Source organism: Chelonoidis abingdonii, chromosome 9, assembly GCF_003597395.2.
Source record: "Chelonoidis abingdonii isolate Lonesome George chromosome 9, CheloAbing_2.0, whole genome shotgun sequence".
In the NCBI taxonomy this organism is placed as follows: Eukaryota; Metazoa; Chordata; order Testudines; family Testudinidae; genus Chelonoidis; species Chelonoidis abingdonii.
In genome coordinates, this window is record NC_133777.1 from 58,632,930 (window position 1) to 58,655,341 (window position 22,412).

The following is a 22,412-nucleotide window of genomic DNA, read 5'->3' on the forward strand; positions in this document are numbered from 1 at the left end:
CAAAATTTGGGGGCTGGATTGTACTGTCTCTATCAATGAGGAGAGACTGAGAAATATGTGATGTGGGAGGAGCGCTCCCGCCTGAATGGAGTCAAGGTCAGCTCCTATGAATTCTAGCCTCTGTACTGGTGTTAATGTTGATTTTTGTTTGTTGCTCAATAGACCCAGATTCTGAAACAGGTCCAGTGTTGTCTGAGTGACTCGCTGGGCCTCTGCAAAGGGCCATGTCCTGAGAAGGCAGTCATCCAGGTAAGGATAAATCATGATGCCTTGAGTGTGTAAGTGGGCTGCCACTACCGAGAGGACCTTGGAGAATACCCTGGGGATTGAAGAGAGGCCGAAAGGGAGTACTCCATATTGGTAGTGATCTTGGCCGAGCATGAACCTGAGGTAATGTCTGTGGCTCAGTACGATCAAGATATGAAAAATAAGCATCACGGAGGTCAATGCCTGAGAACCCGTCTCCTTTTTCTAATGCTGGAATGATCGTAGAAAACGTGACCATCTTGAACGTCTCAGCCTTGATAAATGTATTGAGCGTTCTAAGGAGCAGAGACGTCTACTCCTGATACTTCCTGGGGAAAAAAAAAAAGGGGGGTGGAGGGTTGGAGACCCATACTGGACCTCAGATGTGTGGGCACTGGCTTTATGGCTCTTGTACTGAAGAGATGGTTTATCTCCTGTTTTAGCAGGTGCTTGTGAAAAGGATCCCTGAAGAGGGATAGGGAAAGGGGTATGGGAAGGGGGAGGGAGGAGAAATGGATGCAGTGTTCATCTCGGATGATCTCCAACACCCATTTGTCAGATGTTATCCATTCCCAGGTGCTACAGAATGGGGTGATATGGTCTTGGAAGGGATGGGTGGGGTTTTCTAGCATGAAATGAGAAGAGTGTTCTACAGAGACACCTCAACCAACCCGTCAAAACTGTCTCTTCAAGGTGGAGGACTGAGAGGAAGTTTGCTCAAATCCTGACATCTTTTGTCTGGACAACCTGGGCTTCTTCCTCAGATTCATATAATCTCTGTGTATATTGTGATGGATACTGGGATGAGTACTGAGATGAACATTGTGAGCAAGACTTGAGTGGTGGCTGAGTGCTGTACTTTCTTTGATACCCAGGTGTATAGATACTGAGTGATCAAAGAGTGGCCCTTGAATCTTTTACCATGTGGAGGGAGGCATCAGTCTGTTCAGCAAATAATTCTGTCTCCCTCAAAGGGGAGGTCCTCCACCGTTGTTCGGACCTCCTTGGGGAAGCCGGAGAGATGAAACTACGAGGCCCATCTCATCACAATGACAGTCTAAATAAAATGTGCCACCATGTCAGCTGCATCAAGTGCAGATTGGTGAGACTTTTTGCCAGCAGCTGGCCCTCATTAATCAAGGTTATAAATTGGTCGCTGTGAGAATAGGGGAGTTGTTCAATAAAAGAACTAAAATTCACATAGTTCTGATACTCATATTTGGCCCACAAGGCTTGACCGTTCGCCATGCTGAATTAAAGGGTAGCTGAGGAGTAAGCCTTCCTGCCAAACAAGTCCAGATGCTTCCAGTCCCGGTCATAAGTGGCAGACAAAGTGGGGCTGATAGGATTTAGAATTAACTGGGCTCACAATGATCAAATTGGGATTCAGGTGTGAGAATAGGAATTCTGTGTCCTTTGCTGGCACATAATATTTCTTGTCTACCCTCTTACAAGTTGGTGCGATGGATGTGGGGGTCTGCCATATTGTGTCGGCAGGGTCCAGTAGATCCTCATTAACAGGGAGGGCTGCTCTGGAGGAGGTGGAAGAATGTAGAATGTCCACCAGCTTGTGATATGACTTGGATACCTCTTGTAAAGGTATTTGGAGTCCCTCTGCCACCCTCTGTGCCAAGCCCTGGAACAGTTTAAAGTTGTCCTCCATTGATGCCAGAGGGGGCATCACTGTCTCATCTGGTGATAATGATAAGGGGGCTGGAGAAGTGGCTTCCTCCTCAACTTTGGCCTCTGGTTCCTCCCTTCCCTGATTGGGGAGCTGAGGCCCTTGAGGCAGCGGCTGAAGAAGAATATTTCCTTGGCTGCTGATAGGCCATACTAGTAGTGATGGAGACTTTTAGAATCATAGAATATCAAGGTTGGAAGGAACCTCAGAAGGTCTTCTAGTCCAAGCCCCTGCCCCTTTAAGCCTGCCAGTACAGCCATTGTGATGGTAAGGGGACCGGTGGTTGGTACCAGGGAGGCTGCGCATCAGAAGGTTGGTATGCCTGATGTCCACAGTGAAACTGGGATCCATAAGGTGGGCAAGAAGATCATTAGTAAGCTAGGTCCTCTTGGTCAATTTCTGACTCTGATGATGAAAAGGGCAGTGCATGGCAGGAGGCTGTTGGAGAGACAAGGGGTCTGGGTGAACTTGTTACCGGGGCCCCAGTACTGAGCAGAGAAGAAACTGGTGTGTCAGACCCCGAAAAATTCATTGTGCACCAGAAATCTGTTGGGGAAGACGGCATCACTACTTGTGGAGCCTGTCGGTGCAGAGGCTTGTAATGACAGCATCAGAAATGCGGACCTGCTAGCAAGGTCTGTTGGTGCCTGGCATATCATTGGCGGTACCAATGTTGATAACTATACCAACAGTCTTCCCTGGAGCAGATCTTCTATGTTTCTCACATCCCTGCAGTACTGATGCTTCTTTGCCTGTACCCATTGGGTCTTTAGGCATTCCGACTTGCCCTCTTGGTTCGAAATCATCATGTCCTAGGTACCAGATTTAGATGGCTTTAGTGCCAACTGTACCAATGATACCGACTAAGTCAGGCATCGTTTTCAGCTCAATCGGGGATCGCTATGGGGACTCAAAGACCTTTTCTTAGAAGTCTTACGCGAGTGGCTCGCAGACATGTCTCTGAGCTCACCCCCTTTGAGGTAGCCAGATGCAGTGAGGGCTTCCATTGGGACTCCAGAGGTCGAAGGGCTGACTCCATACGAAGGAGTTTGAGCCTCAGTTCTCTGTCCTTCCTAGATCTTGGCTTCAGTTGCTGGCACAAGTCCATCAGTGACTGGAATAGATTATTTGCAACTGAGGCACTTTTTGAAGTCCTGAGAGCTGGGCATACCCTTATCCAGGAGTGTCCCTACTTCAGACGGTCCACAGAAGACAAATTATTTTTTTTTAAGGCAACAGCCAAAATAAAATGTAGATGAAGCAGGCAGGGACCAGTGCATGCATAGGCGGGATGGATTGCTACCAAAGTATTCTGATTAGCAGCGCAGTGGAGTGCCCATATGGACACTACTCGAAGAAGAACTAAGATTTAACTCCTACTGTGATACAAGGTAAGCTATAAAATAAGCATCAATACTAATTCTCACATGCTACTGAGAAAGTTAAGCACTGTGACACCAGTTACAGTAAGATCTGAACTTTAAAATCAGATGCAGAGGGTCAATGCATTATTATGCAAGAGACAATTTCAATCAGATGTCTTCCATTTACAAGGCTGAAGTTAGAAATGTTACTGTTCTAAATGTATTTTATTCAATTAATGCAAGTCTGTTCTAGCTTCCCATTTAGTATCAATACATAAATCAATGGAACAGATTTTTCTTCGTTTGTTCAGTGGAACCACTATTTGTAAAATACTATACATATCCTATTTAAATGTTACAAACCTTGTACAAAAGAGGAGAAATTCTTTAAGAAGTCACGGGTAATGATTAGCTATCATATGAGTTTCCACAAATTATCTCCTTACCATTAAAGGAAGAGCCCCTATTTGTAAGTGATGAAGTCGAGGAGGTGCATGGTAGTGTGCCAAATGAGGGTGCAATGGGCCCGGTGGATATGTAGCTGCAGCCACTCCAGCTTCAATTCCCAGTTCCCTGCCACATAAGCAAAATTAAACATTTTAATCTAATTACTTTTTTACCTCTAGCTATATCTCTACTGTTTTGGAAATTTATATCATGGCTTCTAAAACACATGCACAAAGGACATTTTAAATTGAAGATTAATTACTTTAAAATAAATATTTTCCATTAAATCAGTTCTGCAATCCCATCATTGGTTCAAATAATGTGTTTGTGACTAAGCAACTGGTTTAAAAATTACATTAAAAAAACCACACACACACCCCTTCCAAAAACAACAACAAATACCAGTATAGACTTAACTCAGAAATCAAGTGTTATGCACAAGTACTCTATTACTGATTTGGAATCCTGTGTTTTCATACAATAAGTCCTCTGCAGGTCACCATTCCATTAATCACTGTGGTTACAGGAAGTTGCTCAGTGGATTTGATCTATTATCTTAGATCAAGGTAGTAAAGTTCTAGAATTTCCAGAGCTATCTAGCCACTGTAAACCACAGATTACTAGGAATGGAAATCCATTTTAACAACACAACAGAAAAACCAATTACAAAGTTATAGGTTCAATAGTTTGAGTAGACCAAGCTCAGAATTTAAAGTTCAGTTAAAGTCTACTGTTTTACTACATATCAGATGCAAAAGTATTTAAATAAAAATTCAGTCACAGATAAAGAGGAAAGGTAAATTAGCTTATAGCTCAAATGGTCTGAACTTTTAACTTCAACAGAACGTTTTGTATAAATTCCTTTTTGCCAATACACAAGAGTTGAACTCCTTTTATTTGCAATAACTGGTACCAAAACAGTTCAACTGTATAAGCACTTTTAAAAAATGGTAGATATTTGCTGGCATTTGTAAAAGCAAACTGGAAATGTTTAAATTGGCTAGTAGCAAAAAAAATGGCACTTCACAGAGATAGCCATTTTAACACATTTTATCCTGCACATGCACTTGGCAGTTTGTTAAATTAAATCACAAACAACATTATCAATGTATTCTCAGGATCAAAGGTCATATAGCAAATGCCAATAAATGGGCACCTACCAAGGCATAGGACACTAACGAGGAATTAAGAGTACTGACCAGGCAGACCTCTCTGGAGCTTGTCGAGGATGTGAGGACATTGTCTGAGGCACGTGAATATGGTGCCCATGACCATAGTTGGGATGCATTCTGTGAGGATGTGGAGGAGGCCGTTCATGTGCACGTCTAAGAGTTAGAATACAAGACAGCACCAGTTCAAGCTACAATAATTCAACCTTTCTGTGGCAGACATGACTACAGAAAAATAGCTAAGTCTTCAACATGAGGTTAAACACTTGCTAATCTAAAATCCAGTTTTATCATTATATGTCATGATCCACAAACATTCACAACTGAAAAGTCATTCATATTCTTAATCTGCAGCTTCCTGGTAGATTAAAGTACTTAAGTATTCACATGAAGCAATACTTCTGTTTTCTAGGTTAAAAGGCAGCAATTTCTCTTAATTGATAATACTGAGTTATTCTTCCTCTTAGTCCACGTGATAGGAGTACAGTTTCTCCATGCAATAGGTGAACAAAGAGGATCTGAAGTTTTTGTATAATGTATTCTAAGGAACAGTTGGTTGTAATCCATCTGCTGATACTTCCAAAGTAGTCATGGGAAGTTTTTAAATCTTTAAAAGTTTGGAAGCCTATAACTCTATAGGGGAAGTAGCAGCTATAAATTTACTTATCACTTAATTTTTGTCAGTTTAGAAATCTGTGTTTTCCAAAAGCAGAACATGGAGTGGATGGCTTCATGTCCAAACAACCACTTGTAGCATTCTCTTGCCAGATGGTGCTTTTTGCAGTGGTTTAGCTACTGGTAACTGCTTTACTGCGTAAATCTCTACAAAGATGACTTCCCCCATGAAGGCTACCACCAACCTGCAATTTATCCTGGCAGGAATTGAAAGTTTTCTGTGCTACTATAGAAGAATGACATAAGAAAACTGCCTGGTCAATAGCCAAATCAGTAAGTAACAGTGTACTTAACTAAAAGTTCTATTCAACCTTCTCACATCAGAGTGCCACAATCAGACTTTACCACAGTTATGTGGTTCTTGCTAAAGGAATTGTGACAATAGGCAGAGAAATTGCTCCTTAAAAAACAAAAGTTAGCACGGCTTTATAATGACTCCCAGAATGTCTCCTTATGCTAGTAATCAAAAGTCATCTGTGAAAGGGATACAGCCTATGAGAATACAGACTTTACACTGTATAAACTTGAAAAAAATCATGTATTTTAAATAGGGCTGTCAATTAATCGCAGTTAACTCACACGATTAACTCAAAAAAATTAATCATGATTAATCACAGTTTTAATCTTACTGCCAAACAATAGCATATCAATTGAAATTTAATAAATATTTTTGGATTTTTCTGTATTTTCAAATATATTGATTTCAATTACAACACAGAATACGAAGTGTACAGTGCTCACTTTATACTATTTTTTATTATAAATATTTGCACTGTAAAAGTGATACACAAAAGAAATAGAACTTTTCAATTCACCTCATACAAGTACTACAGTGCAATCTCTTTATCATGAAAGTGCAACTTCCAAATGTAGATTTTGTGTTACATAACTGCACTCAAACAAAACAATGTAAAACTTTAGAGCCTACAAGTCCACTCAGTCCTACTTCTTGTTCACCAAATAGCTAAGACAAACAAGTTTGTTAACATTTACGGAAAATAATACTGCCCACTTCTTATTTACGTCACCTTCAAGTGATAACAGACATTCACATGACACTTTTGCAGCAGGCATTGCAAGATATTTACGTATGAGATATGTTAAATATTCGTATGCCCCTTCATGCTTCAATCATCATTCTAGGGGACAGGCTTCCACGCTGATGATGCTCGTTAAAAAAAAATCATGCATTAATAAAATTTGTGAATAAATTCCTTGGGGGCGGAACTGTATGTCTCCCGCTCTGTTTTACCTGCTTCTGCCATATTTCATGTTATAGCAGTCTCGGATGATGACCCAGCACATTGTTCATTTCAAGAACTCTTTCACTGCAAATCTGACAAAACGCAAAGAAGGTACCCATGTGAGATTTCTAAAGAAAGCTACAGCACTCAACCCAAGGTTTAAGAATCTGAAGTGCCTTCCAAAATCTGAGAGGGAAGAGGTGTGAAGCATGTTTGCAGAAGTCTTAAAAGAGCAACACACATGCAGAAACTACAGAATCCGAACCACCAAAAAAAAAACAAACACCCCCCACAACCAAGCCACCTTCTGCTGGTGGCATCTCACTCAGAGGATGAAATTAAACACGCATTGGTCCACATAGCTTTGGATTGTTGTTGAGCAGAACTCGTCATCAGCATGGATACATGTCCTCTGGAATGTTGGATGAAGCATAAAGGAGCATCTGAATCTTTAGCATATCTGGCACGAAAATAGCTTGTGACATCAGCTACAACAGTGTTATGTGAACGCCTGTTCTCACTTTCAGGTGATGTTGTAAACAAGAGCAGGGAACATTATGGGTTGTAAATGTAAACAAACTTGTTTGTCTGAGCAATCAGTTGAAGAAGAAGTAGGACTTGTAGGCTCTAAAGTTTTACATTGTTTTATTTTTGAATGCAGTATTTTTTGTACATAATTCTACATTTCTAAGTTCAACTTTCATATCAAAGAGATTGCACTACAGTAGTTGTATTAGGTGAACTGAAAAATACTATTTCTTTTATTTTTTTTACAGTGCAAATATTTATAATAAAAAATAAATATAAAGTGAGCATTATACACTTATTTGAAAATGCAGACATCCAAAATATTTAAATAAATAGTAATCTATTAATATGATTATTTAAATCGCTTAACAGCCCTCATTTTAAATAAAAGTTTCACCCTGAGAGATTTTAAAGTAACTTCAGTCTATCAAGATGACATTTTACAACATAAACTGTTTGACCTATCAGTCTAGTTTCAAAAATCAATCTTGAATTAAAGATGCAGTTTCCTCGCTGGGAGCATAATGAAACATTGGAACAACTTAGTGAGGAGGTGATGGACTCAGCATCACTGAGAGTTTAAAATAAGATTAGATCTCTTTTTTAAAGATATGGTTTAATCTAGCTTCAGTGAGAAATTCTACGATCTGTGTGAGTGGAAGGCCAGGCTGGATGGTCATGATGGTCCCTTCCAGCCTTGGAATCTGTGAATCTATGAGACCAATGCTCATTCCTTTTCTTCACAAGGCACAGGGAGAATGAGGTTGTCTACAGTACCATCAAAAACGCTCATAACCCTTATAACTCAATGATATAACATATCATGCATCAGGGCTTTAGCCAGCCATCTGCAGGGGTTATGAGCATTTTTGAAGGTACAAAATTTAATAGTCCCTTCTGCCCTTAAATTATGAAAAGATGAAACTATGAAATTAATGTAAATTGTCTAGCTGCAAGAAGTTATGACATTGGTCATAAGTTGTTTAATTTTTTTTGTTGAGTGAGCAATTGATTATTGCTAAGGGTTAAGTCAGCTATTTGTACAGGACTTTTTATTCTGATTTTTCTGTAAATCGGTGACAAAGTGGAATTTTTTTTGGTTTGGGAGGCTGTGGGTCACAAACTTTCAGTCTCTGTGGTATGTAAAACCTTCAACAGTTTTTAAATTACTGGTTTGAACAGGATTTTTTCAGAACTAATGCCAGCTACAGATTACCTACTTTGAAACTGACTGGGCCAGGTTGCATGGCTCCAAGATAGGCCTTGGACCTCATTTGTCTGAAGACCTTGGAGACACTGGAAGACTCAATAAGCAAGTTTGCAAACTATAAGCATCAACCGTAAGAGAACGAGGAGTCCTTGTGGCACCTTAGAGACTAATACATTTATTTGGGCATAAGCTTTTGTGGGCTAAAACCCACTTCATCAGATGCATGGAGTGGAAAATACAGAGGCAGGTATAAATACACAGCACATGAAAAGATGGGAGTTGCCTTACCAAGTGGGGGTCAGTGCTAATGAGCCAATTCAATTGAATTGATTAGAATTATCTGCAGAATTTATAAGGTGGTGGCTGTATGTGTAATTTATAAGAAGGTGGCTGTAATTGAACTGGCTCTTTAGCAATGACCCCCCACATTTGGTAAGGCAATTCCCATCTTTTCATGTGCTATGTATTTATATCTGCCTCTGTATTTTCCACTCCATGCATCTCATAAAAAGGGTTTTAGCCCACAAAAGCTTATGCCTAAATAAATTTGTTAGTCTCTAAGGTGCCACAAGGACTCCTCATTGTTTTTGTTGATACAGACTAACACGGCTACCACTCTGAAACAGTAAGACAGTGATGCTTTGCCTTTTGGACCAACAAGCCACCTGAGGGAAAAACTGATTTTCCAGAACCCTGAGAGTGATAACATCAGGGAGAGTAATTCACAACAAATAAGTATGCCAGCGTTTGACCAGTCTCTCCCTGCACCTAAGTCTGCCAGCAGTAAGAAGCACTGTGCCAGAAACATAACTGTCTGGCTCCTTGGCCGCAGTTCCAGCTCCTATTCCATAAGAGTCCAGAGGACTGACTGTTGTAGAGTTAGAAAGAGGGAAATAACAGGATTTGCTATTTTCTCTTTTCTTTTCGTTAGCTGACCGTGGCCTAGCCTTTTAATATTCTTTACTTTTAGGGTGTGAAAATGTGACTGTGTGCACACAGGTGTATAAGCACTCAAAGCCCACAAGGGATAGGTGCTAGAAAGTAATTTTACCGAATTTAAACAGCCCTAAAAAGCTGTCTGAAAGATACTCATTAAAGTGTGTTCTGTCCTGTAATTAAAAGACCTGGGATGCAAGAAACTGGTCATCTGTAATTTTTGGTAAGTACGAGTTGTCAAACTACTCCTTATCAAAGATATAAGTCCGTATTGTAATATCTGTTTTGGAGAAATGTGGGAAGGAAACGGTTAGCCACCACATAAGAACAGAATTCTATGGAAGAAGCTTAATTGCCTGAGGTTGTAGTTCAGATGTTAGAACTGATTAAGATCTTAATAATGAAACCAAATGTATCTAGGTCATGGATTTGATTAGAACTGGTAACACTTTATAGTTGGGGTTTATAGCCAAACATACAGCCACCTTCTTATAGAATTCTCTGGAGAATTCTAAGGACTGGTCATCTCGAAGTAGTTTGATGATTTAACATACTTTATGATTTAACTCCAATCCAGCATTCAGACTGATTGATTGAACTGACTTTGATTTGGTAGTTGTATTTCTTTATTTTTAGTTTAGTTTAATAATAAATTAGTTTGGTGATCTATTTTTCTTTGTTTAAAACACTTAGTAACATTTATAAAAAAATATATTGTTACATTTCTTTCAACAATATATTGTTACATTTCTGGGTCCAGAATTCTTGACCTTAAAACCCTGAGCAGCTCCCCCTAATTAGTCTTTTGTTGTCACACCATACAATAGCACTTTTATGGGAAAAAAGTCAAAATTTCTATTACTGATATTTGCTTTAATGTAGATGAAAATTAAAGTGATTTTATCCACAGTAATTTACAAGATCAAGATTTTTTTTTAAGCTGTCTCACTCTCCTTCATTTGTTATAAAATGTTAATTTATATTAAAAAGAAGTCTTGCTGACGTCAACAGGGCAAAAAACATTTAAGGATTTGCTTGGAAGCTAGGCAGTTAATTTAACCTATTAGAAAGCAACATTAATTTCTTATTATTTATTATTAGCGTTTAATGTTTGCTTTAAAATGACCTTTTAGTGGTAATAAAAAAGTGCAAATTGCTTGCACTTGAAACTGAACTCTGCTTATTCACAGGACCGGTAAAGCATGGGCAATAGAAGTACCAGCTTCCTCACTAAGGTATCTCTGATCTTTCCTGGAGGGGCCACCTTGACAAGTGAGAGGGTAGTTCAGCCTCAGTGCTCACTTAATCCTTGGCTTTTCTATTGCAAGTGCCAATACAAGCTAATTGTGGTGGTAGACAACAAGATTCACATCTCACCACAGTTTAACTGTAATTGTCCGCTAACTATGGTATTACAATTAAGAGTCACATGCAGCATTTAAAAAAAACAGAGGATAAGGAATTAAATGTACTCAGAACAATAACTAAACATTTATGACATACGTTGGATGCTGCATCATTCTTCTTCTCTGGACCTCCATCCTCTGGATCACTTCATGAGGATGCAGCCTCTGTGCTGAAGGTGCAGTTGCAGGAATATGATGAGTAATAGGCTGGTGTGTAGGTGGAAGATGCTGTGGAATTGGAGCAGCTGCACTGGCTAAAGGGTGAGTTGGTGGTGGAGGTGGAGGTGGAACTGGATGAGAAGAGGCATGAGAGGAGATGGAAGGATGAAAGGGATGCACTGGATGAGGGATAACATAATCCACTTGAGGTGGAGGCTGTGGCTGAGGAGGAGGAGGAGGAGGATTTCCATGAGAGTGGGGGCATGCAGAAGACTGATGAAGAGGTCTCGTCAAAGCATCTGGAATGAAAATGCATTTTTAATCTATTAAGTAAAGTTTCTCAATCAAATGCATAAGAAACTACAATAACTTCATGCCGGTCCCCTACTGTACTCTATTCCTATCCAAATAATATCTTTATGATAACATGAGCATTTATCTTTTCACAATAATTAACAGGCACTGACAAATCAACAACATGTGAAATTCACAAACTAAGTGAAATAAAAACCAAAGCTTCCTATCAATGTACATGAGCAAGACAAAATGAAAAACTGAAACCAGAAAGCCAGTTTCCATAGGATGTTTTTTGATAACTGAAGATGGAAGGACACACAACCAACTGGCTGCCATAAGAGGACTGATGGGGATGAGGAAAAAAATAAGCATCTTTTTTAAATAAAAAAATTCGACTTGCTAATATTGACAAAATTGCAATACTGACCAAAAAAAAAAAAAAAAAGTCTGGGAAAAATCCATGTAACACACCTAATTAAGAATTACCAGGATGCTGTCAGCCTCTTCCTTTTTAAAACTCATTGTATTAAGAGAAACAAGAGGAAAGGAATTTTGTTCTGTTTGTACAGCAGCTAGCACAATGGGTCCTGACCTATGACTAGGACTGCTAGGTGTTACACGGGTAATAACAACCATCATCATAAAAGAACCAATGCCTCCTATCAAGTCCATGTCCGTGACTGTTCTCAAAACATAAGCATCTTTGAGTACTTGGCATTGTTCGAAGAAACCTCAGCTGACATTTAGTGTATGTTAACATAGCAATGTAACCCCAGGGTTAGCAGAACTCAAGTTAGTAAGCACTAGGTTTGTTAACCTAGGGGTCTTGAGCATCTATGTTCATTTGTAACCCCAAGTTAGGAATAGTTGAACTCTGGGTCCCAACCTGGAGCTCCAGCATCTACACTGCATTATGCGGACCCTAATCCAATGACCCATATCCCAGACTTCCTAGCCCCTTCCCAAAAAAGTGGTACTATAGCCCTTTGTCATGATGCAGTGTGGGAAAACTTAACTGTCCACCAAAGTTAACTGTCCAGAGGACAAAGAAAGTCAGCCCACAAGATTATGGTAGACTTACGGTAGACTCCCAGAGTAAGAGTCCAGTCAGGATGTGTCTACACTGCAAAGCAATAGGGCTTGAACCCTGGGTTCCGGCTTGACTCGGTCTTGGATCCTCAACTACCGTGGGATCCTGGGTCCAAAGCCTGGGTTAGCATGACTTGTGTGTAGACAGAAGTGGGGATCAAGATTGAGCCTGAGTTCAAACTCTGGGTTTACACTGCCATGTAGACACACTCTTAAGCACTAAATAGGTTTCCCTTTGTGTGCAACAGCCCTCAAAGAGGGATTAATTTTGTATATTATCCTCATGAATATTTCAAAGACATTATTTAAGAATGGATTGTGAGAGGCAAAGAAATGGAGAAGAAAGGCACAAAGGCCCCAACCCTACAATTAGCTCTGCACGGGTAGATCCTTATGCTTGTGAGAAGCCACTGACTTAATGAGTCTGCCCAAGCAGAGCTCTTTGGAAGATGGGGGCCTAAGTAAGGAAATAGAGAAGTGGCATTTTGTTTAAAAGGAAGTAGAGAGTACATTATTATTTCCTAAGGAAATGATTGAACAGTAAAGGATCTAGACTGCCAGTCTCAGATAAGCTGGGGGAAGAGAAAAAAACATTAAAGTCTAATATTTACTGAATCAGAAAATGAATAGTTAAGATAAAACAACAAGGCAGAGGGGAAAAAAGGAGCCTCAAAAATCTGACAAGTATAAATTTGAAAAACGTAACGTGTGTCTAAACTCAGATAAACAAGAAGTGAGCCTAAAGATAAATAACTCCCATGAGTTACTTTAAATAATCAAATTTCTGGTCTTAGAATCTTCTCAAATAAACTGTACACAGTGCTACGTGGGAAACAATTTAGCTAAAAATGCTCTTTTAAAAAAAAGGAAGGTTGCCTTTTAATTATACCACAAAAACTATTTACCTTAAAAGTCATTTTTCACTATTTCAACCTCAAGGATTTTGTTTTTATATAAAGTTGGTACTTTTAGGGTACAGAATTAATTCGCAGTAATAAACATTAAAAAATTCCTCATCTTTTCTATGTCTTATGCACAGTCAAAGCAGTACGTAGTTTATTTAAATTCCTCCATGCTGCAAGAATTATCAGAAGGACCCAGATGGTTTACCAATAGTAAAAATATTTCTTATTGTAGGTTTAGGAATGCTGGTTCTAAGGCCTAATCAAGAGGACAGTATAACCAAAGTTGTTAGGGAAGTGGTCTTCCTGTTTTGTATTTCACCCAAGTATATTTATAGGTAGAGTAAGTGTACTTACACGGAGAGTGCATATAATGTCGACATGATGAGAGCGAGGCCTGAGCAGGAGCTTGGGGCTGGGGCTGTGCAACCATGCTTGTTCCATATCCATCTATTGCTATTGGTTGGCTTGGGCCAGCACCAGCCTGATGCCCATAAATTGCAGTTCGGGATGAAGAACCAGGACAGCAAGGGTCAAATGCTGATGCTCCATGGAAAGCACCATTTCCATGACTTCTTATACCATTGTTGCTTAAGTCTACTGGCAGTGCCTGCTGTATAAACAAACTGACTTGTTTTCAAGCATTTCTTCAAATATTTAAAGCTAGGTAACCTTTAAGTGTGCTACAACAGAATATATTTACTGCAATGTTTTGCAAGTGAAATATTTTATGCAATAAAATGCTTAAGGCCTCAATGTAGAGCATTCTTTAGATATGATTATTGTGTAAAGTTCACAAGCTTAGTGAACGCTATGAAGGAGGATTGAGTTGAACAAGAATGTTCACACTCAGAAGAGTTCTTCAGTTTAGCTTCATTATTTTCTATTTTATAATTATTTGTCCAAAAACAAGTCTTAATTCAATGCCCATGAGGGAGCTTCATTGTACATTTCCATAGATGCAAACAGTAACCTTAGCATTCTTCTTAGTTGGGCCTAACTGATAGAAGTTTCATAGTTATAAAAATGATCAAAAGCTTTATTACAAAGAGCATGGTTACAAAAAAAATCATAGGTTCTAGGAATAAGTTATACAGTTCAGCTCTCAGAGGCCTGAAACTGCAGTTTTAAACAAATTACAAATAAGAGGCATTTCTAAAAAGAATTTGAAATTAAAGTGCAAATATCCTAAAAAGGATTCTGAAAAACATACTTGACAAATTAGTTTTTCTGCAGTGGCTGAATTAGTCACAGAACTGTAGTAACCTCAAGAGCCTACCTTTAGAGTCAGATCATATTAGAGAAGACTGCTATATACTTAAGAACTACTCGTGAGTCCAAAGTATGTGGAGTATATTCTAAGCCATTGGTGTTCTGTTTTATAAAAAAAACAGGAACATTTAAAGGTTTTAAGAGGTGTACAAATGACAGTGTCAACTTCCAATGAGTAAGTTTGGAGTTGTTTCTGTTTTTTGTTTTGTTTTTTAATTTAATTTAATTTCACTGCTCAGAACTCATGCTTCAGATTTTCCTATTTCAAGCCTCTTTTATACCTGCCACAGATAATAAGTGAATTCCCAATTCAGTAGTTTTATTCTATTATACCGCTAACATCACTTTAAAAATGTAAAGTGAAAAATCATAAAAGTTAAACATGCCTGGTCATGGTAGCTGGTGCCAGTACTGCTGCTTGCTCCACAAGGAGCTGACACTGGAGGAGGCCTTTCAACAGGGCAACTGGAATCACTGAACGAAGGAGACAGTGGGACAGTTGAGTGGGGATTATGGTGGTGGTGATGGTGATGTTGAAAGTGGTGGCCATGCTGCTGAAAACAACTTGTGTGAGGGTGTCCTAATACATGGTGATTCTGTGAAGATCCTCCACACGGAGAATGCTGGGGGCAGCATGATGGTAACCTTGGCATGGCAGGAGGACCAGTTTCCAGTGTAGTATTAGAGGCAGTTCTCCTTACATCATCTTAAAATGGAGAGAAATTAAACAAATTTAGTGTTGCTGAAACTTGGAAAAGGAAGTGGAACATGCATGATGAAATGGTGTCTGAAATAGAAGTATCTGGATTTAATCAATCATTAACCCATTAAATAATGAGTAATTGGATAGGAAAGACATCCACATCAAACAAAATTACAGGAGACTTCACCAAATGTCACTTGAAACTCAAACATTTTAAAAGGATATGAAAGGTGGCTTCAATTACTCCTATGAGAAATCCTGAAACTAATCAGTTAGATCTGTTCATATGAATTGTTAGAGGAACAATCTTGCATTATTACATTCAAAGTACATTCAAACCCAGATTTCATTGGAGCTGCTGGCTAGGGGCAAAGACAAGGTCCCATGCACACACAGTGTGGCCAGAGAAGTCCCTTCCTGGGTCTACTAGTATTGCAGATAGTACTAGCTGACCTCATGCTCCCCTGAAGTCCAACGATGACTGACCCCTGCATGTGTGTGTTGAGGGAGTTTCCTCAAGATCTCTCTTCTCTAGCACACTTACACAGGGATAGGCAGAGTCTGGCCTTAAACTCATGGGATCTTTAATTTCTATTCTGTTAAATATTAATAAACTGTGTTACTTTGAAAAATATCTAAATTTGCCATTCTGTTAAACAGTATCTGCACAGACACAATAATTCATTTACACAAAGTAAAGCCAGGCCTAAGCATATAACAACAGGTAGCAAAGCAATTTAAACATAAAACAGATCTTGAGAAAGTTCTATTATTCTGTACCTCCCACTGAAGTCCCAGCAGTGCTGCTATTGGGAAGAGTAGTCAATGTGTCTGGTGCTGTAGAGATCTGGCTACTGGAGACACTTATAGCAGCATCAGAGGCCTGCTCTGAGGTAGATGTATTGGTATTGTTACCGGAAGTAGAACTCACAACTTGGGTTTCAACTCTAGCTGAGGTTGTTGGCACAACTGTGGGCTCTATGGAAATGTGGACATTACAGAGAATGAGTATAATGATTACAGCAGAAGTACATGCTATTTAAGCTTTTAAAGATCCCAAGAAATTAAGTTTTCCTTACAACCGTTTATTTTACAGGAAGTTTTGGATTTTATTTCTACCAGATGCTGATAAATTCAGAACAAGTGGCTTGATAGGATATAAAATGTGAAAGTTAGTTCTATTTCCTCAACAAGTGTAAAAAATCCAAAGTATGAAGAGTTTTAAAGTGAGTATTCTTTTGCTTTTTTTTAATAAAGTCAAACTTTTTACAAAGTCAGTATAAAATCATTCCACAAGCCAAACCAGAGAATTTGATTTATTTGGCAATTATACATAACTAGAAAGGAAACTAAGTCACTGTATATATGATACAAGTACTGATTTACTCATTTACGACTGACTTTAACATATCCCTAAGCAAGCAGTTATATGATTGCTTGTAGTTCATAATCATCATCTGTGTTTAATGCATATAAGTGAACTGTACAAGTTTACACAACCAGGTCCAGTGGCTTTTCAAAAAACCTGCCTATTTCTTAATTAACGGTCCTACTTTACACAAGTTTAATAATTCCGAGTGTGTCATACTAGCTCTGATCTTCAAAAACTCTCTGTTATTGGGCACAATTAAATATGTAAAAATTATAAGACAAGTTGGCACCCCTTTTGAAATCAACTATTTTCAAACAATATTTGTTTATTAAACTAAAGCACATAGTTGTAATAATAAAGAGCTGCTATAACCATCTCCTTTTCAAAACACTGGAATAGAATATTTCCAAAAAATACGTTAGAGAAAAATGTTTTTTAAAAAGCCTATTTACTTTCAATTTTTTCCTCCTTATTTTCAACCAGTAAAATGCCACCAGATTTTAAGTACCTGCTGGAATCTTTAGAAGCAACTTCCAGGAGTTAGGGGAAATGTTAAAACCTCATTAAAATAGTTCTGTAGTACTCCTTCCCAACATACCACCTACTAGTGATAGAGTGTAAATAGAAGATCTCCCCGGTTTTACAATTATCCTGTTCATCCTGTGATTCAATGTAATGTCATTATGCAAGGTTTGTAATACCACAGTCTCTTTCTTGAAGATGGTGTAAGATCCATCAATACTAGACTGTTGAATCACTAAGCTAGGCAAAAAAGTCAATTACAATGGGAGAGTGTCTCTTGAGAACCACTGTGGAGATACCTTGGCAGCTCCATAGTTAAGGATGAGTTGATTTTCACTTAACAGCAGAATTACTAATCTTCTTTCACATTTAAGTGGTGTAATTTTATCTACTTCACACAGTAATTCTTCCTACAACCATTTTCCATATTTTTTTGTTTAAGATTAGTTGACTTTGCCACAGACGTTTTTAAATGAGTCCTTCTGAAAAATTTTCCCAAACATCAAACTTAACCGTGACAAAAGTTTCTAAATTTATACTGGAACATAAAAAGTTACTACCCTACAAAGAGCAATAAGGTTAAGGTAAACTAAAGACATGCTGATGGCATTACTAAAGGTCTGCCTGCTTCTTCTATTCTCTAATGCTTCAAAGCCTGCCTCCTTGAGCCCACAGATCAACTCCTCATATATACACCTCTGAATTTACAACTGTGAGGTGTGCTGGAATTTTATAGTGGTTCTTTAAGTCAACTATATGAGTCTCTTTAACCCACTAACTTTTAAAATGGGAACACTAGTTCCAAGTGAAATCAGAATTTTACCTCCACTACTATCTTCTAGTGTAACTGCTCTCCCTTTATAGACAGAGCATTCAAACAGCAAGAGAAAGACAAGCAGCATGAGTAAGCTTTTGGTAGTAAGAGTAAAGGATTGCAAATTTACCAGCTCCAGGGGCTTACCATGTCAACATTAGATTGCAAGTGACAAAACCATTACTCATAGTACTAATATAATTTTCCTGATGAGTGTTCTCAGAATTTCTACTCTAACAAAAACTACAGTGATATCAGACAAACTCAGAATGCCAACAAGACGAGTGTAGATACCAAATTATAGACATTTTTAAAAAGCAATGAAATCTTGTATTGAAACCCCCCCCCCCCCCCACCACACACACACACACCCTTCCTTGCTGAATAGCTGGTATAACCACTAGATGTAGAGGAATTTTAAAAACTTCCCAAATTTTCCCTTTTATTACCTCTTATTATAGAAGATCTCAAAATTCTTGATTTTCTAACTACACCTGTTTAAAAATAAGCCAAATTCCTTCTGATGCTCTTCTCTTTGTTTTAATTCCGATTTGTAGAGCTTCATGATAAATATAGACAGTAATTAGGAAGAGAAATGGCAAACTGACTGACAAGTCACCCTTTGATCTTAAGTTAAGCTTGAATCTTGATACTATGCATATCTTTCAATGCATTACAATTTCATAGTGAAGAGCAAAATTCTCATTAATCCAGTAAAAGGTATCATCTACTTTTTTATTTAAATGTCCACTACACTAATAATGTTTATTTTTAGCATAAGTAAATTCAGCAACAACATTCAAGATTTAGTTTGTATGGAGCAGCTGACGAGCAGGTTTATTTTGGCTTATCCTTTCACTGCAACAACTATATTTTAATAGCAACCAAATATTCATTTGTTAGTGTTAGCTCAGTTTTCTGTTCTGCTGACAACATCCCCCTGTCCCTCCGCTCTTTCATCCTGCATCCTCATTATATTGATCTAAGTCACAATTATAACTTACCATCTTCATCCACTGTGAGGTCCACCACTTCTGCTGCATTCTGTCTCAGCGGCTGTATGACTGTGGAAATCCTACTACGGTTCCGCTGTTCTTGTGTTCGAGCAGCATGAGAGCTAGAGGTTTGGTTCCAGTGAGATCTTGAGTGTCCGATCGTTGAACGAGACCTGAAGGGGGGGGGGGGAAATGCAGTTGCCTGAAGTAACATACGTTTGGCCTTGACTTGATACATTTTCTCTTAGTGAGCCTGGTTGACAGAGATGGAAACTATGTTTTCTGCTCACTATGAGCTGGTTCCAACTGTATTTGTTTGGAAAAGTTCGATTGTCTAAATGTTCTGCCACATTCAAATAAACCACTACACCTACACATATGTAGCTTATTCACTAGTACTACTGCAGCTTTGGGAGTATTCTCATTCTGGCAAACATCCAAACAGGCAGGACTCACACCCACGTTAGAGCTCATTAATCTAATACTGCCATACAGTCTGCCTGGAAAGAGTACCATAATAGGACTAGCAAATATGGATAAGATTAAGCAAGAACCTCAGAATGAAACCATAGAGCCGTAGTTCCCACCATTTAGCACTTATACCTGCCCTTGCTTTATGCAAAGTTAAAAAACAAAGAAGTGTCTCTCTCAACCTTCAGTTCTCCACATCACTCTTTGTATCAAATCTGTGAAATACTGGACATACCAAGGACGATAGGAATGTTCATAGTATGAAAAGATCTAGAACACTATAGGTATTGTTTTGTATGTTATTTTATTCACTTATAGCTAACATTTTGTTTTGAAGATTTTTACCTACTGTTATATAATTAATTCTGTATTTTTAAAAAAAAAAAACAAAAAAAACTCAGAACACAACCTCTGAATTTATAATCCATTCAAATATATGCTATTATTTTCTTCTCTAGAGAATTCAGAACCCTGCCTCACATAACTTTGGGAGGGATAGCAAAAATAATCGTGAACCATGCCCAGGGAAACTACTGATTGTAATTTTTCCAGGCTGAAACTTTACACTCAGTAAATTCAATCCATTCATCCACAAGCCAAACACCCAGACCAAAGAATCTGTTAAACTGGAGTTAAGGTTGAAAGAATGTATCAGTTACTTAAAGGGAGAACCTCTCACATGAATGCTGTATTTCCCAAAACACAAGCATTAAGAACCCAGGAAAGTCAGATGTCTGACTTTACATTAAAAATATAGAAATGCACAGACAAGGTAATCTAAAAGATCTTAATTCTACCTGCTTAGCAATGCCAGCCTCATCTTCACTAATTTCTTCCAACCTACTTTTTAAAACAGGCTATTTGGGGATGAAGGCTATTACAGCACTAGATATCCTAAGTCTAGAAAAGCCATCATATCGGTCAAGTGCAACTCACCTCTACCATCCTCCCATCATCATCGTTCGTAAGTGCTTAATAAAATCCCTAACATACAGTCCCAGACACACTAATTTTTTTTCATCAAAAAGTGTCTAAGGTTTACAAAATGAGAAAGACACAGCACTGGTTTCAGAATTGGTTTCATACATATATATTTAAGACAGTCTGATACTTTTGTTTATTTCTGCCTCAGTTTCATGGTGTTTTTGTAAGTCTGTATCAGGGGTTGGCAACCTTTCAGAAGTGGTGTGCCGACTCTTCATTTATTCACTCTAATTTAAGGTTTTGCGTGCCAGTAACACATTTTAACATTTTTAGAAGGTCTCCTTCTATAAGTCTCTAATATATAACTCAGCTATTGTTGTATGTAAAGTAAATAAGGTTTTTAAAATGTTTAAGAAGCTTCATTTAAAATTAAATTAAAATGCAGAGTCCCCCGGACTGGTGGCCAGGACCTGGGCAGTGTGAGTGCCCCTGAAAATCAGCTCGAGTGCCGCCTTCAGCACGCATGCCATAGGTTGCCTACCCCTGGTCTATATGTTAGCTCTGTAATCAATGACACTGTAATTGATGGCACATGGAATCAAAGAATTTGGAATGACTGGCTTATGTTTACTACTTATCTAATTGGAAATTTAGCAAGTATGCCTTTCTATGTACATTATATGCCCATAAATGAAGATGGAATCGGTACAACCATGGTACCATTATGAGTAAGGCATTCTAGTTTCTGCACTCAGTGACAGGGTATCAATATTAATGAATATGTCTCCAAGCAATTTCTCTTATGAGATCTTAACAGTGGAGCAGTTAAGATAGTTTGGGAGACACCTTTTATATGCTGTGGTTTCTTTTTGCTGTAACCCCTGCTGCCCACAAAGTACCTGACTAACCACAGAATCCATCCGTGGAGTGGAGAAATAAAGCTATAGACTTCCTGAACTCTGCAGTTGTGGGACTCCTTTCATGTAGACCTTTTGAGTGCTACAGGAGAGCATGTATGGGAGATTGTAGACCTAGAAGAGATAGCCAGTTACGGAACAGGTAACTGTCCTTTCTTCCAGATGTGTTGCTCAGGTGTATTCCACTATAGGTGTGCATGCTCGCCACGTGCACCGGTGCACATGGCGAGCACACACACCTATAGTGGAATACACATGAGCAATCACTTGAAAAAGTAGTCATTTGCTAATCACCTTGAGAGATCTTTGTCATAGCACACTAACCACTCCCCTCCCCTGTTAATTTTAAAAAGTGAATTAAATTCCACATTTAACATTTTATTTTTATCCTTAGAGATGTTAGACACCCGGGGCTCCTAGAGTTCAGTGGCAGTTGTGGGCACTTACCTCCTCAGTAATATTTAAGCATAAGAAAGCCTGATTTTCCAAATTGGAAAATGCTGCATTTAGAAGCTTAGGAAGTCCACCAGGAATAGAGACACAGTGGAATGCTGGCATGGTGCACCACAAACATGATCACCTTCATTTATCTCCTGCCCCAAACCACTTCTGTAGACCTTATGAGCTCTGATGTTCGATTTTTTTTTTCTGCAGCATGCAAGCTTTTTGTATTATAGACAAATCTTCTCTGTTACTAAAGAAATTGACAGATTTAGTTTGCATTTCTATTATATTTTCAAAACTCATGATATTTTAATATATTTACCAAATCAATATTCTTAGATGAGAGCCATAAAGTGAATACAGTATGAAAAAGTTCCTTTGTATTTCCACTTTCCCAGAGGGCTAATTTTTGGTGACATGGTGGCACAATAATACTGTATCTTACATAGTTATGATGCAAGGCCTTGTTTTGCTCAACAGTTATGTGACTGTGCAGAAGAGCTAATACATGAAAAAAATATCAGGATTTTTCTAACATTTGATTTGAGTTTAAGAATCAGATCTGTGATTTGAAACAAGGAAAGCAGAATCTATAAAGCTAGACACATTTTGGGAGGCTTAGATT

The 22,412-nt window shown here is 38.5% G+C and overlaps 1 protein-coding gene across 4 annotated transcripts in view; it reads right to left on the reverse strand.

The window, feature by feature from the left end:
* The window catches only part of RNF111 (ring finger protein 111), a 91,906-nt gene that overhangs the window by 23,836 nt on the left and 45,658 nt on the right, over positions 1-22,412 (reverse strand). For all 4 annotated transcript variants that reach the window (XM_032783611.2, XM_075069583.1, XM_032783614.2 and 1 more), the window contains exons 4-10: positions 19,041-19,204; positions 16,109-16,306; positions 15,012-15,331; positions 13,711-13,966; positions 11,004-11,364; positions 4,938-5,063; positions 3,738-3,864 (exon numbers count right to left, since the gene is read on the reverse strand). In XM_032783611.2, coding sequence (XP_032639502.1) covers positions 3,738-3,864; positions 4,938-5,063; positions 11,004-11,364; positions 13,711-13,966; positions 15,012-15,331; positions 16,109-16,306; positions 19,041-19,204 — 1,552 coding nt within the window. The remainder of the gene's footprint in view (positions 1-3,737; positions 3,865-4,937; positions 5,064-11,003; positions 11,365-13,710; positions 13,967-15,011; positions 15,332-16,108; positions 16,307-19,040; positions 19,205-22,412) is intronic.